General features: G+C 42.5%; 2 protein-coding genes across 8 annotated transcripts in view; one reads left to right on the top strand and one right to left on the bottom strand.

Annotated features, from left to right (window-relative positions):
• Positions 1-3,812: 3,812 nt before the first annotated feature.
• On the top strand, positions 3,813-7,784 carry myog (myogenin). The gene is made up of 3 exons (XM_079683191.1): positions 3,813-6,138; positions 6,744-6,840; positions 6,936-7,784. The coding sequence occupies exons 1-3, from the start codon at positions 5,605-5,607 to the stop codon at positions 7,052-7,054; spliced, it is 750 nt and encodes a 249-aa protein (XP_079539317.1). The 5' UTR covers positions 3,813-5,604; the 3' UTR covers positions 7,055-7,784.
• Positions 7,785-8,592: 808 nt separating this feature from the next.
• The window catches only part of ppfia4 (PTPRF interacting protein alpha 4), a 54,382-nt gene continuing 43,436 nt past the window's right edge, over positions 8,593-19,538 (bottom strand). For 2 of the 7 annotated variants that reach the window (XM_079683170.1, XM_079683176.1), the window contains 17 exons: positions 19,253-19,449; positions 18,059-18,287; positions 17,937-17,972; positions 17,730-17,851; positions 17,417-17,535; positions 17,231-17,312; positions 17,062-17,143; positions 16,648-16,848; positions 15,847-15,909; positions 15,465-15,503; positions 14,071-14,246; positions 13,786-13,883; positions 12,859-13,034; positions 11,745-11,813; positions 11,474-11,660; positions 11,248-11,345; positions 8,593-10,162 (listed from right to left, as the gene is read on the bottom strand). In XM_079683170.1, the coding sequence (XP_079539296.1) occupies positions 11,287-11,345; positions 11,474-11,660; positions 11,745-11,813; positions 12,859-13,034; positions 13,786-13,883; positions 14,071-14,246; positions 15,465-15,503; positions 15,847-15,909; positions 16,648-16,848; positions 17,062-17,143; positions 17,231-17,312; positions 17,417-17,535; positions 17,730-17,851; positions 17,937-17,972; positions 18,059-18,287; positions 19,253-19,449 (1,935 nt within the window). In that variant the 3' untranslated portion in view covers positions 8,593-10,162; positions 11,248-11,286. The remainder of the gene's footprint in view (positions 10,163-11,247; positions 11,346-11,473; positions 11,661-11,744; positions 11,814-12,858; positions 13,035-13,785; positions 13,884-14,070; positions 14,247-15,464; positions 15,504-15,846; positions 15,910-16,647; positions 16,849-17,061; positions 17,144-17,230; positions 17,313-17,416; positions 17,536-17,729; positions 17,852-17,936; positions 17,973-18,058; positions 18,288-19,252; positions 19,450-19,538) is intronic. The other 5 variants (XM_079683171.1, XM_079683173.1, XM_079683175.1 and 2 more) reach the window with 5 other exon arrangements.

The raw sequence follows: 19,538 nt of genomic DNA, 5'->3' as shown, positions 1-19,538 counted from the left end.
CTGCGATAAAAGCCCCAGTGAGCAGCAGCATGGTTGGGCTACAGAACTACTGTTTTCCCCCTGACTTATAAAGCTTTCTTCAGGCCTCCAGAGCCCTGTGAAAACACAGGTGTGGGCACTTCATTCTGAACTGCAATGAATGGGAGTATTCTCCCGCTGATTAGCCAGGCCGTACAGTGTCACATCACCTTCAGGGTTCAGTCATATGGCACAGCACTGCAGCTTATGTAAGGTTTATTACTCAACAGCATCAGTGGGGCATAGTAAAGCAGGTATCTAAAGGCTTCCACTCATTTACCTCAGAGTGATTGATTTGCTTTCATTGTGTATTGATGGGCGGGGTATACTGCCCAACACACTTCACCATTAATGTTGTCTAGTGTATTTTAATTGTATTATTCGTCAGTATAGATCAACAGAATCTAAAAGAAGAGAGCTATGTATGAAAAACTGTTATCAAAGGGTCCAGTAATGGATGTGCAGTTATCATGGCGACAGTGTGGTGACAGTCTCCGGGACGACGCAGTGGGGACTCTCTTGTTGTCACTATGGTGACAATGTCCCCTCTGAAAGGCACTTACCCAGTCCACAATATTGTTGCACGAGTCCAGACATTAAACCTAGCAATGCATCCATTATACATTAATAAAAAAACACATTTCCCCTTCCATTTTTTACTGTATTGTACACTAATCTGTATTCCATGTACATGTTGCTCCAGCAACCATCATCTGTACTTAGATATTTAATAATAGAATAATGGTTGATCAGGTTTTAATGTTGACAGAAAAGTTATTGATTTTGATGAATTGCATTATGTTAATGCACAAAATAGATTTCATTCAACATACAAAAAGTCTTGTTAGTCTTGTTTATAAGTTAGCTTGAAAGGAACTTTATATATATTACAATGCATTGTAAATTATATAATGTATTTTCATAGTAATTTCAGGGAAAATGGGAAGTTACCTTCAAAATCAAACAAATAAAAGTCTTAGCATATATTTAAAGAAAAAGCAAATAGAGACAAGTGTTACTATCATATAGATGTTTCATTGAAACTTCAAGGTTATAATTAAGAAAATAGAAAACCTGTTCAATTTATCACCAAACACTCATACTCCTGTAGTACATGTTTTGTGGGTATTGTGTATCATATTGGATCTCAGGGTAGAGGTCCTTGTTCATCCCCCTTTAATCAACACTACTTCACTGTTGTTATGTTATTCTCCTCTTACATATCTGAGATTTCCCCTCTGCGCTCAGATGACAGTTCTCCAGGTCAGTGATGATCTTGAAGCTAACCTGGGGTTAGGAGGACTGATCCCTCCCCCCTTCCCCCCCATTTCTCCCCCTGCTCAGCTGTCCCACAATGTGCTGCTGCTTGTCACTGAGGAGAAGTGGAACAGTGTTGCCAGTGACAGGGCAATCCCTGTTACACACACACACACACACATACATGCAAGCACACACACACAAACGCACACAAACGCACACACACACACATACGCTCACACACACAAACGCTCACACACGCTCACACACACACATATACACACACACAGGGATGACCAATGCACGCTTGCTATGGGGATTTTGAGTAAAAACATTTTTTTGTGTTTAAATAATTTGGCCTCACACTAAATCACACTCAAACTGGCCTAAAAGCATTTTTTATTTTTGCATTTTATTTGGTTTTTCTGGAATCTTTAATTGTCACTTAAATTGTGTCTGATATTTATTTTGTTAGTTTGACTTCCTCCCTGAATATAGGATTGAAGACAGGTACAGTTTCTGCAAGCAGTAAATAAACACCGACCTCTGGTTTACTCCATCTCAAGTGCTCACTTGCAAATGCTGAGAGGGGACTTGTTCCTCAAACAAGACACAAGTGTGTGCCAAAAACTACTAGAAAACACTCACACGCGCAAGTTCTCTAGTTCTGCTGACAATGGGTTTACGATGACAGAGGTTTATGAGTGACTCTGACACACTGCAGACCCCCTCCCTGCTGTCCCCCCGAGAGCAACACAGGCGTCTTTGTACTCGCTCCACCATCAGTGACTATCCATCACAGACTAACCTGACAGCCCACCGCAGTCCTGCGCCAAGCCTCCACTCTGCACTCTGCCTCAACCCCAACCCGACCCGGAGCCGAGGACGAGACCGCGGGCCAGTCCTGCCAGACCGAGGGGGTCCCAGAGGGCTCCTGTCTGTACAACAAATCATCTTATCTTACATTCAGAGGGATACTTTCACTCATAGCTGAGAGGCAAAGTAAAATACATACAATTTGCACAACAGCTACTTTGCACAATTGAATGTGTTCTTAATACAATGCTATTATGTGTCTGTTGTATATTTATTTATATTTTGTAGCCTAGTGAGACTGTATATTGATATTTTCTATTGTAAATTTGTATACACCTGCTGCTAATGTTCATTTTTTTATTTAAATGTATATTCTTACTCTCCTTACTTGACGCTAATATTGATTTGTATGTGTTTATAATACGTGTACCTTATTCTATCTATCCATCTATCTATCTATCTATCTATCTATCTATCTATCTATCTATCTATCTATCTATCTATCTATCTATCTATCTATCTATCTATCTATCTATCTATCTATCTATCTATCTATCTATCTATCTATCTATCTATCTATCTATCTAATGTTAACACCCTAAACTTATAAAACAAAGAATAAGTAATGTACTGGAATAGGTACAATAAAAGAAGGAAGTGGTGAATTACAGCGCTTGATCCCCCAAACCAGGCTCCAGTACAACATGCTGTGGGCTTGTCCTGCTTGTCATAACTTTGTATGTGTTTCTTTAACATATATGTAAGTCTCTTGAGCATCTGCCTTTAATAAAGCACTAATTACAAGTCAGGTTCCTAAAAGGCCTTTCTCCCAGCAGACATGTTCACTTGTGATAGCAGGAAGAGCACAGGTGTAATTAATTAGAATGATTACAGCTCTGCTCCATGTACTGTAGGTGTGCCAGTCAGCTATTCCCCTTGAGCCAGCCCACGCCATGACACAGGAACTGAAGTATTAAACACAATGTACCCATAATTAGTGTTATTAATTATGCCTGCTCTATTTCTAATGTCAAAATGCTTGCCATGACACACTAATAATCATATGGTGCTGTGAGTGTTGAAAATAGCCCAAGATACCATTACTTTAAGTCTGAGGAACTACATTTTGACATACAAATCAAAGAGGAAACATCTGAAGAATCAGGGCACTGTGCTGTATTCAAACGTGCAGCTCGTAATTGGTAAATAGTAATATTGTAAATGTTTTGCCACAGGTGCATATTCATGCCCGCCCAAAAAAGAAAAGAAAGTTAGTCACAAATATAACATTATACTTATAATTACGTACTTAAAGTTCGTTTTCTAATTCCAGTGAAATTTAAAATTGCATAAACCAACAACATTGTTACCATTCTCGTGACAACTTTTTCTTTAGCAACTGTCAAGAGACTGTAGTGATTCTACGACAGTGTACAGTATATGGATGAATAACATTACCCACACTATTTACTATCTACACTGACACTGGGAGATTTATAAAACAAAGTTGTAGCTAGATAGGCTAAGTGTATAGGCTGGTGCTTAGTGTGTATTTGAGTTTTCAGGGGATCTACTTCCTCTCTAGGCCTGGTTAATTATGTTAATCTATGTGTAAGAATAAAGGAAAGTTTAAAATCTGGTGAGGAAGACAGGAAATATTGGAGTTTAGCTAGGGAAAATTATTAGAATAATAATATTAAATAAATAGTTAATAATTCAGACTTTAAATTATCAACTGGAGGTTAAAGGTAGGTTAGCTTCATATATTACTTTCCATTCAATTTTAATAATTAAACATTACATTTAAATACAAAATGTTACTTAAAATATATCAGTGCCTTTTGTCAGTTTTCTGGCTCCACATTTATTACTGCCTACAGAACCTCTTAGCAGTTGTGTGCCTCCACATACCACTCAAGATGAAGTTTACTTCCATGTCTGCACAAAATGTCATCACTTCATCATTTTATCTGTTAGACATTTGTGTGAAAGGGTCATAATTAAAGTATGAATTCTGGCCACCCTTTTTTTTTTTTTTTTTTTTTAAAGTGACCTTGACCTTTGACCTTTGAATTTTGGCTTATAACCACATATATCTAATCAGTTCATCCTTGAGAATAAGAGGGCGTCAACCGCCATATTTAAAGAAAGTCCCTCCAGGCCTTTCTGAGATATTGCATTCAATGGGACGGACGGAAAGACAAACAGTAAACAACAGAAAGCCTCCGGTCCCAGCTGTCACTGGCACGGAGGCATAAAACACATTTTGAAAATAAACACATGGTAGTAATATGGGATTCACAGGGATGCAACACATCTCACACTACGCCTGTCATTCCAGCCCACTTCTCTGCTGACAGAAGTGTGTATTTTGGATGTTTGTCTATACTAGCGGAAGCAAGTCTGAATTAGCTGCTGAGCTATGAGGTGAGACACGTCCTGGATGGATTAACACCCGGTGGCTAGGCTAACACCGCTAACTGAAAGAGGTCAGGACAACGAAGGCCATACCTCTGCGTGGTCATCTGATTATTGTCCCTCGCTTTCTGAGAGTAATGGTACCCAGTGTCAACTCGTTTCTCAAATGACTGTGGCTGACTATACTCCGTCCATTCCTGCACAAGCCTGTCTGAACGCGAGTCCAGTATTTTCCCGAAGGTCACTTGCATCACCCTGTGCAATCATCTTAGGAGGAAAGTCAGAAGATATGAATGTGGGTCCATAAAAACAAATGCCCAATTATGGCGAGAGTGTTCATGGCAAATAAATAAGTTTTTACATGTTTAGTATCGATTTAGGACATATCTCTGAACCTTCAACCACAATAAATGTTTATCTGGGACCAAGCTTAGAGTAAACAACAACTTTGGCATCACTTCCTTTACATCTACAACTAAGAGCCCAACAACTTGTTGTCATTGCTTATCATTGGCTCCTAGTAGAAGTGACAGCTGTCTCCAGACTGTCCCCACTTCCCCCTCCTCTACCCCCAAGCCAGGGGACTTTATGCATGGTGTCATGGAGGGAGACGCGAGTCTGGGATTAGCTCATTAAGACGGTCGTCTTTGATCCCAGGTTATCTCTCCCATTTCCACGGCAACTTGATCATATCCTGGCCTCTTAAGACACACACGAGTGCACAAACCTACACAAGGGCGCATACACGCACACCCGGGCCCTAAAGCCCTAGAGAGCAGGGCCCAACAAAGATGTGAAGTGTAGATGTGCAGCAACAGCTAAACGTCGTGTCAGGTTTCTGGGGGCTCGTGCTAAATTTAACCCTGTGATCCTGCAGCAGGCAGAGGGGTTTAAATGCCAGCCTACAGTTGCTCCACACCAGTTGTTCTCCACACGTCTTCTACTCATCACAAACTCAGGCCAGGAAGAAGACAGGCGCACACACGTACACCCGACACACACTCTCCAGGCGCAGAACCAAACACCACGTAGCGTAGAGCAGTCCAAGGGGAAGCAGGAATCTTTGTCCCCTTTCAGACCACAGCGTTGTCCAGCATGGAGCTTTTTGAGACCAACCCTTACTTCTACCCCGACCAGCGCTTCTACGAGGGAGGGGACAGCTACTTCCCCTCTCGCCTGCCTGGGGGGTACGACCAATCTTCCTACCAGGATAGGAACTCCATGATGGGCATGTGTGGGAGTCTGTCTGGGGGTGTTGGAGTTGGGGTGACAGGAACAGAGGACAAAGCCTCTCCAGACAGCATGTCCCCTCACTCCGAGCCCCACTGCCCGGGTCAGTGCCTGCCTTGGGCCTGTAAGCTGTGCAAAAGGAAGACGGTTACCATGGACCGTCGGAGAGCGGCCACAATGAGGGAGAAGAGGCGCCTGAAGAAGGTGAACGAGGCCTTTGAGGCTCTGAAGAGGAGCACCCTGATGAACCCAAACCAGAGGCTGCCCAAGGTGGAGATCCTGCGGAGCGCCATCCAGTACATCGAGAGGCTGCAGGCGCTTGTGTCTTCACTCAACCAGCAGGACACTGAGACAGGACAGCAGGGACTGCACTACCGACCCAGCCCCACCCTGCCTAGAGTGAGTACACCAGAGGAAGGAGGATGAAGCAGAAAGTCATGTTCACGAATGAGATGGGAGCCAAAATGAAAACAGAAAGAACAAATTGGCAAAATACACGAAGAGGCACAAGATACTAGGATTACATTTAGATGAAGAGATACAGCACATAGATATATATTGGGAAAAAAGATGGCTGTTGTGAGACGGCCTCAATCAGAGTCGATCACTGTGGATATGTTTTGAGACTTTGTGGGATATTTCCATGTATGTGTTCAGCCATAGTACAAACAGATACACTTCCTGTCATCATGTTGCATTAATTTAACATTTTTAAGATTATCATCAAGTTGATATGTGTCACACTGTAGTATATGTTCACTTTTTTGAAGGTTAAAGGAGATAATAATACCAAACTGAAAAGAGAAATGCTAATGGTTGGATCTCTTTTATCCTCTGCTGTATAAATCAGCACATAAAAGTCATTATTTACATTTACCTCTTGAGAGGCGTGTGTGTGTGTGTGTGTGGTATTGCATCGTAGTGCTTGTCTGGGGCGGGGTGTGTCGTGTCATAACACACAGTGACTGACAGCGACTTCTGTGTGTGCGTCTCCATGGTAACAGGTGTCGTCGAGTGAGCCCAGTTCAGGCAGCACCTGCTGCAGCAGCCCCGAGTGGAGCAGCACTCCAGAGCAGTGCACGCAGAGCTACAGCAGCGAGGGTGAGTCCTGTTCACACACACACTCTCATTACACAGAACAAACAGATCCATCTTGTCTCAGATACTAAAAGTGTGACCGGGTTGTTTTTTTTCAGATCTCCTGAGTGCCGCTGACTCTCCGGAGCAGGGGAACATGCGCGCCCTGAACTCCATTGTGGACAGCATCACTGCAGCAGGTTCATCGGTGGCCTTTTCTATGGAACTTTCCAAGTAGACCCTCCAACACTGCGGACCCATAGGTGCACATAGAGCTACTGACAAAAAAAGATAATTGGCAAATCAAACTGATAACCGGTTCAATTTAATTTATTTTCCAGCTCTATTGATCTAAGCGTCTTATGCTAAAACTTTAAAATATATATTTTTAATTGTTACTCTGCTGATCGATGGGTCTGCAAGCCAAACTGAATTCCTTCTTTTCTCAATGAGGCCGTATTCCCTTTATTCCCTGACTTATCCGGCGGTCCAGACCTGTCTACCAGAGCCGCGGGAGCTTAGTTTAACTAGAGATTCAAGGACTTTACTGCATGAACCCAACAACTAGTTACTATAGTAACTCTGTCAGGCTTACCTTCAGCATGATACAGTCGCAGAGGAGTGATAAAGCCTGGTTTTCTCCTTACTTAATTTAAGTCTTTCCTCTTTTCGAAATCTTTCCCTGATCTTTCATTCTTTTTGTGTGTGTTATGCTTAAAAAAACCATGAGTTTATTTGTGGGGCCAATATGTACCATGGCAGTTTTGACCAAGATCTGCTTAATTTAAACTGGTTATGAATGCTAGTGATGTAAATACGTTCCCTTTTTCTACAGAGTGGTTTTGCCATTTTATTTTTTGCTAACTTATTTTTGACTTTTATAACTAAGATTGTTGTGTATTTGTAGATGTTCTGAAAAGGGATATTTTCCTGTCCAATTCTTGCAATAAAGACTGTTTTGAATACAATATTTGTCACTTTCCTAAGGTCATAATATCAGAGGTTTTAATTACAAAAAAAGTCTGTTGGGTCACCTCTATCGCCAAAAGAGGTAGTAGCACAATGGTGTTCAAGCCCATGGCTCACTCATGAAAGCCCTTGGATGATTGTGGTGACATTCCCAGAAATTATAAGCGGTTAGTGACCGTTTTCAATCACCTGGCTGTGGTCGGTCTGCCAGGTTTTGGTTGGCGGAGCCATAGCAACAGACTCGCTCTTTATCTCCCTCGTGTTTGAAGCCGCACTGGTTTTGAAGGTTACTAAGGCCCAACAAAAAAAGGGTGATCACAAAAAATTACAAGGCTTCAAAAACAAGTAAAAGTGTCCCCCCCGATTCAGTGGGGTAAAAAAGGTATGTGTCCGTAAATTTGAAGGGCGTAACAGTTTGAGCAATCTGGTGCCACTAAATATTTTTAAAGCTCCGTTGGATGCTACTCAATCGGAAGCTGTTGGTACCTGCTCATGTGGATAGTTATTGTAAATTGTAATCCCTGTAATGATTCTGTAAGATGTCCTTTTTGGTGTTCTGTTTATGTTTTTATGTTTCATGTGGAACTTTCTTGAGCAGGTCTCCCTTGAAAAAGAGATCAATGATCTCAATGGGATACACCTGGGTAAATAAAGGTTTGAAATGAGTCCAGTCTTAAACAGGCTGCGTGACAGGTGTTAAGAAAATGGTGCTTATTGCTTTAGGTGCCACCAAGTAGAAAGAAAGAAGATCTTGGAGATTGTAACTTTAGTCTGTCACCAGCGGGATAGAAAGAAAACAACAACCAACATATTTAAAAAACAGCTTTACTTATGTCTATATAGTGTCATAAATACAGTTCACTTTTTTAAATAGCCAAATAATAAAATCTTGATTTGTCAGCATTGTTTCACACCTGGAATAAAGACACAGTACTCATAGCTGCCACATAGCACATTACACCTTTTAGACACCTTGAAAAAACTCTAAAATAAAAATAAATAAAAGATTGTACACCCATCCAGCTGTTCACTGGTTCATATGCTGTGTTCTCATTGGATGAGGAGTTGGTCAGCCGAGAGTACTGACTGCTCACTGGCACGTCTCCATGGCAACTAAATGGGGAGGTGACGGGACGGGATTAGAGGAGTCCGTCACGTTGAGCAGTTTTACGTGTTTGTCATTGGCTGATGTTGAGCAGCAGTTTACAGTTTGATTTGAGAGAAAGTAAGGAACCAACAGAGAGGAGCTACAGTGTTCACACTACCCATCCACAGAGAAAAGTCATGGTCACATGGCTGGGGTCGGCCTTTCACACACAATTTCTCTTCAAGTCTCCGATAGAGAGACTTATTTGCCCACTCACACATACACACACACTCTTCATATTAAAGGATTCTCTCTATTCTAGGCTACATAGTGTCATACTGAAGGCGAGAGAGGCGAAAAGAGGAGAGGTAACAGCTACATAGTGTCAAAAGAGGAGGAGGAGGAGGAGGAGGAGGGAAAAGGAAAGAACAGGAGAAGAAGAGGCAAAGAGAGAAAAGTCTGGAATTGGACCCATGAACCTGTGAAGAGTCCTTGTAGAAACACACCCCCTCTTTAGTGAGACCCTCCCACTAACGATTCACACACTTACAGCAAAAGACACACAAAGGTCCGACACGGAGAGAAAGAAAGAGGAAGAGAAAGAGAACAGTCACTATCGAATACAGGGCATTGGGTTTCATACAGCAATTATATATATTATTTTCCATATATATTTCCAATATATATATATATAATATTTCTATAAAAAACATAAGTCATCCATTTTATGTACATAGACGATAAATGAGTAATACCTTGCATAACCGGTAGAGGGGCAATGTGCAGTGGGATCTGCCATTTATACAAGTATTCATCATTCCCAAGTCCAAATCAATAGCTTATCAGCTTTCTTTTATATATTTTCTTTTTACACTAACCAACTTTTGTTTTGCCTTTGAGGCGATGACACTGGAAGATTGGTTTGGACTTGGCCATGTTGAGAGATTAGAACCAGGACAAGAACCCACAGCTGACACCAGGGGAGCAGGAGCACAACACCACAACAACAAGGCTACTGGGAGCACTGGGGTAAACTGGGAGAGACAGGGACGAGTCTCCTTTACAGCAGCGAGCGCAGCCAATGAGCACTCTCAAGAGTTCAAAGGTCAGAGTTGGCCTCTGTATTGCACGTGTCCGAAGGAGAGGTGAGAGGTGAAAGATGGGAGGCGAGGCCGGGCGACAAGAGGGGTGAAGACCCTTCCCCAGTGGCACCCGGGACTCCCTCTCCAGATTTGGCATATCACTCTCAAAAGGCCGCAAGCATGTGTCCATATAGGTAATGAGAATGCACTGGATAGAGAAAAAAAGACAAGGACAGTAAGAAGGAATGAAAGAACGTGAGAGAAAGATGTAATGTTTGCTTTGACCCTTTATAGTAAGATTGGAAATCTTAATTACATTGCTGGAAGCCGATTAATGCCAAAAATCTATATCTTATATATGTAATTCAATAAAATGTATAGCAGCAATCAATATAAGGTTTTGCGCAGTTATTAAAGACATAATAAAAATCCTTTCATCAATTTGATTAATATGCCAAATATGTTCTTGATTAATTTAGTTTGAGAAGCAACAGAGCTTTTTGAGACCAATCCTAACTTCTTCCCCTTGATTTTTACTTGAAAGATACATTATTAATGATGATTAGTTATTAGGAATAGATAGATAAACTAATCATTGCAGCTTTAAAGGTGGGGTAGGTAATTTTGGAGAAACCAGCTCGAGTGCGCTAGAATTTGAAAAATCTACCACTTCCTTACAGAGCCCCTCCTCCAACACACACGAACGCGCACATGACCAATGAGGGCAAGAGATAAGTTTGTGCACAGATGGAAGGCTGACAGGCAGGTAGTACATCCAGTTACTTTTGCCGGGCCGGCTAAAATGATTGGTCGTGCTTTTTACAGCACTACGGCTTCCACAGATGACATTTTATTATGGATTTTTTGTCAAAGCACTTCAGATATTCATTGCTATCGAGATGTTAAGAGCATTCCATGGAATATAACAAAAAGTGTATCTCGAGCTGGTTTCTCAAACTTACCTACCCCACCTTTAATACTATGTAACAATAAAAACACTGCACATGCTAATGAATAGTGGAATTTCTGAGATGAACGCCAGTGCTGAGCAGTAATTCAGAATGACCGTTTATAGACTTTGAACAAAACTATATCCTGTAAAATCATGATTGTGTGTAAATTGAGGATTCGATAAGAGGCAAAAACTCACATATTTCATCATCAAAAATCAGTACACAAGCCTGCGTCAGTAAAGTTAGTGTTCCTGCGTCATGCCACACCGCTGGGCAATGCTGGTTAAAAGCACATTAACCTGCATGTTTAGCAGTTTGAGGAACTGTTTTGTTAGCTTACCTGTTAGCACTAGCGCTCCTGTTAGTAAGCAGACAGAAGTTAGCATGAGTAGGTCCGCACGGCCGAGGGGTCGAGTCTCGGTGAGGCCGGTGGTGGAGCTTGAGCAGACGTGGCACAGAGAGGTAGACAGAGGAACCAGCATGCAGTTAGTCAGTCAGAACAGGCACAAAGAAGCACAACATAGCAAAATAAATGAGGTAGAGGAGCTGTTAGCATTGTAACACACCTTCAGACTGGAGCTGTTTCTTGGTCATCAAGTTCACAGAGGGCGGCATGGACATCGACGGCATGTGGAAGCCAGCAGGCAGCGTTTCCATGGAGCCCGCCATCATGCCCAGCCCCACCCCTCCCTCACGCGCCCGAAACCTCTTGCGCCACGATGGAGAGCGTCGAAAAGACTTGTCATCCCCACTCTACAGGGAAAGGGAGAAAGGCAAGGTCAAGCATTCCAACCTTTTTCAACTATATTTGATCAAAGCAGCAGCTTGAGAGGTCACCTCCTCTAGTCGACGGTCGGTCCCCAAGGCTAACAGGTTGTTGAACTCCCTCTCCAGTACCTGCCGTGCCTGAAAAACAGCACACACAACCTCAGTGAAACACAGAGACGCTGTAAGCGTATCAAACAGGGTCAGTAATGAGCATGAGCTAATGGCAAAATGTCAATGAAAGCTCTTGAAATACCTCAATCGATTAGAAGTACCTTCATGTTTTTAGTTGATCAGTATGAAACCTCTGGGCAGGTAATCTGAAGCCTTTGACAGCGATTGAAAACAACTGAGGCCTCTTTATCAGAGAACGACTGATACAGAATCTAAGGCTGAAGTAAGAGTTGGCAGCATGAGGCCAGCACTGAGAAGAAATGCTGACTGCACACAAACTGAGTCACCAAAAAATAAATCAACCAATCTCATAAAAACAACTGTGACTGTTGGAAGATGGACTGGTTGCAGGAAGCCCAAAAGGCCAGCCATAAGGTTACAGTCCTGGGAATGAAAAGTGTTGAGTGGGAAGCAGGGTAAAGAGTGCTAAATCAAAGACCAGGATTGAGTAAGCAGTTTTGCACTTCCATCTCTAAGTCAAGAGGCTTTTTGGTTAGTGGCCTGAAATAATGTCAGAGGTTAACACAAACATTTTGTTCTATGAAATAAAATATGTCTTAAAACAACCCCATCTTTACATTTTTTGATTTAAAAGTGGGTGTTGATAAGTGTTTGATGAGACTACTAAACTTCATTGCGCTTAAAACAAGTCTTCTTTTAGCTTAGTGGCAGTTAGTTGACAATTCTGGTGCAATTACGCTTAAAAAAAAAAAAAATCATTGGTGAAGATTATCCTGTTAAAAAAATATGTGATTCATAAACTCTTGTCCCCCACAGAGATTATTTTCTACTATTATCAAAAATATAATAGCTAAAAAATCCAACTGACTTTATTGTCAAGGAACCTGGGCAATGCTAACTTTCTTGTGGGACTACACAAATCATTACAGCTGTCTATTGTCATTGAAATGTAACTATTTATCATATTGGTATATTTCTTAAACATTTCAAATGATTTTTGAATCACTTTCTAACTGCATGTTGAGTGTCAACAGTGTTCCTGTATAACCACCTGTGTGTTCTGCATAGGGATCTGCAGGATGAGTGCGAGGCTGCTGTAGTCAAAGGTCTCGTCCAGAGAGAGGAGAGCTCCGTGGATGCCGCTCTCCAAAAGGTTGCCGTTATACTCCCTCAAACCAATGGACAGGACCCAATGGATCACCTGCTCATTGGTCCACACCAACACATCTAAAGAAAATAGAGGGGCTAATACTCAAGGTATAATAATGTTTATACAATGTCAGCACACATTATTATCAGCAAATCAGAGCAAATTCTATTAGAGTAAAGGAGCTAGAAAGAGAGAGAGACATAACGAGATAATGTTCATGTCCACATAGTGTCAACTCACTGGCACACTCCCTTTGTTCATTTAAAGCACAGCTGTCATCCAGCTTTCCAAGTTGGAACAGGCGGTGTTTGTGCATGTCTGTGTCGCTGTGTGTGTGTCTATGTGTGTGTGCGTAAACAGGGCAGGACTCTGATTTTAAATGACAGCTGAGTCAAGTTCATGAACAGAACTCAAGGTCAAAAGGGCAAGAGCGCTAGATAGATCTAAGTGTTTGTGTGTGTGTGTGTGTGTGTGTGTGTGTGTGTGTGTGTGTGTGTGTGTGCGTGTGTGTGTGTGTGTGTGTGTGTGTGTGTGTGTGTGTGTGTGTGTGTGTGTGTGCGTGCGTGTGTGTGTGCGTGGACCACTCTTGGTATGTGGAGCTTTGGATCATAAGATTGTAGGCTTGCTTCAGCTGGCGTTTTGACAGTATGAGGTGCAGCTGTTTCAATGCTTAGGCCAAATGGACAATATCAGGCCAAACCACTAGGTGGTACTCTGACCCGATGAGACTGTGGATGTTTGCAATCCTTTGCACTGTGTTTGAATTTGTATAAGTGTGTCTGCTTGCATTTTTGTCACTGTTTGTAACAGTGTGTTTGTAAAGTGTACCTTTCATCTCGTGTTGGCTGTCCTCTCTCCGGCGATCCAGTTCTTTCCTGTCATAATTGAGTCTCTTCAAGCACATAATCCCATACTGCAGACTAGCCCTGGTATATACACACACATACACACACACACGAACATAGAAATACACACAAACATGAAGGAGCAAACAAGCTCACACACAAACATAGAAAAAGCACAAGCACATCATTAGCCTTCTCATCTCCATTGCTAATGTGTCCAGTTAGCAGATGAAAGGGAAGCTGATCAAACGGCTGCTCAGCTACAGACCTATGGAAGCTGTCCACCATCTTGAGGTGGCTCCTAAGGTCCTTCTTGGTCAGGTGGTCCAGCATGCGTGCGTCAACCAGACACTCCATGAAGTAGGAGCGGTACTGAGGCAGGCCGAGGCTGGGCAGCCATTCATTCCCTATCCACTCATGATTCATGTCGCCATATGCCAGAGTCTACAGGGAGAGGAGGACATAATGTTACTCGTTTGTGAAACAGGAGAAGAGAGACTACTCTCTGTCATATATACATGTATTGTAAATACGTATATGGATGTGGGACTGTTGTATGTAAAGAAAACAATATGCTTTGATGCTAAAAGCTACTGAAGTGGTAACAGAGCCATTGCTTTAGAAAAGCTTTGACAGGAAAAGCACAGGTGTGAATTATAACATTGGAAACACTTTCTATTTTGGTGTTGCAGGTCAAGGGCCCTGGTATACACTTTTTCTTCAGCACTATTGACATACATTTCCTTGGGGTTTTCTTTGTTTTTAACAGAACATTATCACTACTGGATAGGACATTAAAACATGAGCACCTCATCATTTTAAAGGCCTTGCACAGCCGCTAATGCTTTCAGTCATTCCCTCTCATTGGACCTCTGTTCAGATTTATGTTGGAAGTGACCACATAACTCTATGAACCAATAGGACCGTTTCACAGAAGACATTTAGCCGTGTCAGAATAGGAAGACACGGCTTAAATCAATGAAATGAATGAAATGCCATTTAGTTGCTTCTGTTTCATTGTCAAGGTCAACATGTGCGCTGTGAAAATGGATACAAAGCATTTAATCTACGCCAATGACCTTTCTCACTACACAGATTTGTTTTAAAGTTGATCAAGCACAGTTTGTTCAAATGTGTGTACATATATTACATTTCAAGTTTATTAAGCACAGTTTGTACACATTTGCTGCCCTGAAAATAGCTGTTATCAGGTAGGAAATGTCTGTGTGAGGTAAAGTGACTACGTAGGGTTTTTTAACACAGATAAAACATGCAACTGCCAAAATGTAGAAAGATTGCAATGTGTCTCTATCAAACAAAGTGATCAGTCTTGATTAAAGGCTCAGTTCACTGAAAAAAACATAATGACTAAGATAAACAGAATTTGGCCAACATTAAAACTATTTTGGTTTCCGACCAATATTTTGTCTCCTCTGCTGCCTCTGTTTCCACTTTGCTGTGTGCAGAGCCTAATATTGACTGAGTTGGCGGCCCTCTCTTATTTAAATAACACATTTGAGTGTATCTCTGTGTGTGTGTGTGTGTGTGTGTGTGTGTGTGTGTGTGTGTGTGTGTGTGTGTGTGTGTGTGTGTGTGTGTGTGTGTGTGTGTGTGTGTGTGTGTGTGTGTGTGTAGAATGTGTGGAGATAGATGTTAGCATACCAGCGACCTCACCTGTGCCCAGCTGCCCTCCTCATTGTCCTGAGTGGCAGCGTGGTTAGAGACAATAACAAGTTCAGAGAGAGAGAGGGGATAACTAAAGATACACGTATTGAACATTCAGGAAATACACCCACACACAAACTGCAGTTAACCTTTATTGCACATCTCCAAAACTCATATCATAAAGTAATCGGTTATAACAGTTAAATCCGACGACCACATACAAATACCAGTACGAGCACAATAATGCGTTAGTGTGTGATATTGTGTGTATATAAAGGGGTCTTCTGGGAGATGACATGTGTGTCACGGTGGGGACAGTGTGAGGGTGAGAGAGTGTTGGATGGGGGGGATGGGAGGGGAGCACCCAGATGGTACTGACCGCTTTAGTGGAGGAAGCCAGGTTCTCCATCTCTTCATGAGTCACCCACACATTTCCGGAGGACTGCTCAGAGGACGAAAACACACACCCGAACACACACATGCGTACAAAAGCAAGTGTGTATTTTCACACAAACCGTCCCCCATGTGCACACACACCCGTAGACACACACACACACACACACACACACACACACACACACACACACACACACACACACACACACATGCGCACGCACGCAGACAGACACACACACACACGCACACACACACACACACACACACACACACGCAGGCGCACGCACGCGCACGCACGCAGACAGACACATACATACACACACACACACACACACACACACACACACACACACACACACACACACACACACACACACACACACACACACACACACACACACACACACACACACACACACAAACACACACACAGACAAACATTGTGTTGAGTGATGCCAAGGGAGGGAGTGTATTTCAGGCAGGTAGCTTGTAGCTATATGTGGCACTTTGTGTGTGTGTCTGTTTCCCACAGATCCACATGCAATTTATGGCAGCGGAAGAGTCTGTGGTCTGAACAAAAAAAAAAGCAACACAGAGTGAAGAGTTCTCACCCCAGGGTGCAGAGTGAAGGTTGAGCTGACAGTGGAGGATGTTTTGAGTGTTTTGTGTCGGGTAATGTGATCATATTCACAATCCTTGGATTACATTTGTGTGTAACTCCATGTGCTCATTTATTTTCCCGCTGTTTGTGTATGCAGATGTATATTTGTTCGTATTATTTTACCGTTCTGGAGGTAAGGGGTGCAGAGGGGCTGGTGAGGGAAACCATTTCCTGGATGGCCAAGCGCAGTTTGAGTCGGTGCAGAGGGTTGCTGATGCCAATCTCCCTCTGAATCTCTGTGTCAGACAGAGCTGACATCACGGCTCCGCTCTTCACGTTGGCACGACACGCTGCCACATACCACGCTGGCATTCCCACCCACAGCTGGTGAGAGTCATCAAGATATTCAACGTCACCAATATTGTCGCCATAAAAGGTCAGATAGAAAGGGGAAGGGGCTGCAGATCAGGCTGTGATGACTGTATTTATCTTATTTATTAGATAGTAGTAGCATAATACCTGACATAAAGAAAGCAAGACAGAGGCAGGTTTTGTAAAAATGTATGGTTAATAGATATAAGTAGATTGGAGGAGTACCTCTAGCCAGGAGACGACAGTAGGGCCGTCCCAATGAGCAAATGGCAGGCCTCTTTTCCTGGCGTCTTCAAGAAGCTCGTGTCTAACAAGAGAAGTGAGACATAAGAGAGAAAACGTTTGGTGAACATAACTAAATGAACAAAAACACAAAAAGAAAGGATTCTTTTACTTTTTCTTCATCCTGCGATCCCTCTCAGCCTGCGTGCCCAGTTTTCCCAGAGTCATAGTGTCACCGATGCCCATGTCAAAGTCTGGAAAACAGCGCAACAGTGTTCAATTGTATCTCTACATACAAAACACACATTGTCTGAATGTCGGCTTGACTATGGGATACCGTTAGCATTATGAAATGTACCTGTTAGGGCCGGTAGAGGCTGAACATCCCTGCACACAGCAGCAGTCTGCTCCATTCGACCCTTCTCCTTCTTCCCAAACAATCGGCCAATAGATGACTTGATGCCTTTCTTCTGCTTGCTGCAAACAGTTAAAACAGATAAAGTTGAAAACGCTAAAATCTTCCAAATGTGTTGTTAAAAAGTTTAAGTGGACCCATAAAATAACCTGACAGCAAGTCTGTACCTACTGATGCTGATTTATAATACTGTGTTGCTTTTGTGTGTTTGTGTGTGTGTGTGTGTGTGTGTGTGTGTGTGTGTGTGTGTGTGTACCCTCTGCCGTCCTCTAGACTGCCGGTGAACTGGGCGAAATTTGTTTCTAGCCGTAAACTTCGGGGGGACGAGGGGGGCGATGTCTCACACTTGATAGTAGCTTTGTCCACTTCAACCGGAGACTAGAAGAGTCAGACAAGAAACTCAGCTCAGTCAAAAGAGCCACAGTTGGACAAAAAAAAACTTCAGCTGTACTTGCAAACTCACCGCTACTTTCCTGCGGTGTTTCCTCAAGTCGCTTGGCTATAAAAAACAAAACAACATCCAGTTACTGATACAGCTTTTTTATTACAATGAACACACTGCTGTATGACATGCAGAGCTCTGACCAGAGTCATGATGCCTAGATGGTGGCTGGCGTTGCGTGAGTGGTGTTTAGGTGTGGAGTGGCCACTGGTGGGGGGGGAGGAGGAGGATGCCAGGGACTGGGCGGTGGCGGAGGTGGGCAGCGCCCGGGGTCGCAGCGTCACGTTGAGGCCGTCCATGCTGCCACTGTTCACACGAGACTCAATCTCGTCAGAGCGCAGGTCTGCTGACTCCCTCTCCACCTGGATCATCCTGCATGCACACACACACACACACACACACACACACACACACACACACACACACACACACACACACACACACACACACACACACACACACACACACACACACACACACACACACACACACACACACACACACACACACACACACACACACATTCACAGTTAACAGACATCCCATCTCTTCAACAACACACCCCTTGGATTTCTGTGTTAATTAAGTATAACACTACTTATGTGGAATCAAATGTATTTTCTATGTTTGTGTTTTTTTATTTTTTATTTTTTTAACGCATATTTCTTTGGAGCAATGAGTATTTGATGTAAAGTTCCACAATTATTTTTCTATTGTATTTTGATAACATATGTTACTTTGTATATCTGGATTCATCCTATACTTGTTAATGTTTCCAATAATGATGATTATTATTCTTTTTTTAAGTGTTTTTATGAATAATTATTGGTTTGGATTTTTAATTGTCACTTGTAGAAATTGTATTTTTTATATTAAACTATTCTTAAAAAATAAAAGATCTTGAGAAATACTGCATTTTTAAAAATATCTATTTATAGCAGTATTTCTTTCTCCCGGGGAGTCTGGCTCCTCTGCAGCATAATCAGCATGCATTTGCATCTCCTCACCAGAAGCATATTCTGAGGTGTCACACGAGAACCTTTATTACTGTAAACTGCAATAAACAGCATCCTCTTCCAGCAGGAATCAAACTGAAGAATGAAGAGTCATATCGACATGTCATCATCCTGATCTAATGCCACTATCAGCTGCTGGCCGTGTTAATATTGCTGCAGTATCAACATTTCCCCTTTCTTGTAATTATTAGTTGTACTATCTTGAATACTTCGTTCTCCCTTTATCTGTATCCTGTTTCTCGCTGCTGCACTGACCCACTTTCCCCATGGGGATCATGAAACTGTTGTGTGTTGTAATATAATGTGCCTGTGCTTTGTCACCTTATCTCTTCATTGATAGCATCGAGCTGCTCCTGCAGCATGAGAGCCAGAGTCTGAGCGTCAGATTGCCCGCTGGGGGAAAGCAGGGTGGAGCTGACGTCATCATCCATGTCAGACTCTGCCTCGATGTCGCTGCCGAGGAGGTGGCTGACGCTGCCGCGGAGAGACGGGTAGTCCTGTTCAAACACAGCGCACACCTGGAAAAACAAACACATGTGAGCTTTAACATCTGTAGATGAAGTCCCCATATTAGATACACCTACACTACATTGATCATGAATACATT

This window comes from Notothenia rossii (genome assembly GCF_949606895.1).
Source record: "Notothenia rossii genome assembly, chromosome: 5".
Taxonomy (NCBI): domain Eukaryota; kingdom Metazoa; phylum Chordata; class Actinopteri; order Perciformes; family Nototheniidae; genus Notothenia; species Notothenia rossii.
This window is presented reverse-complemented; position numbering and strand designations above follow the sequence as displayed.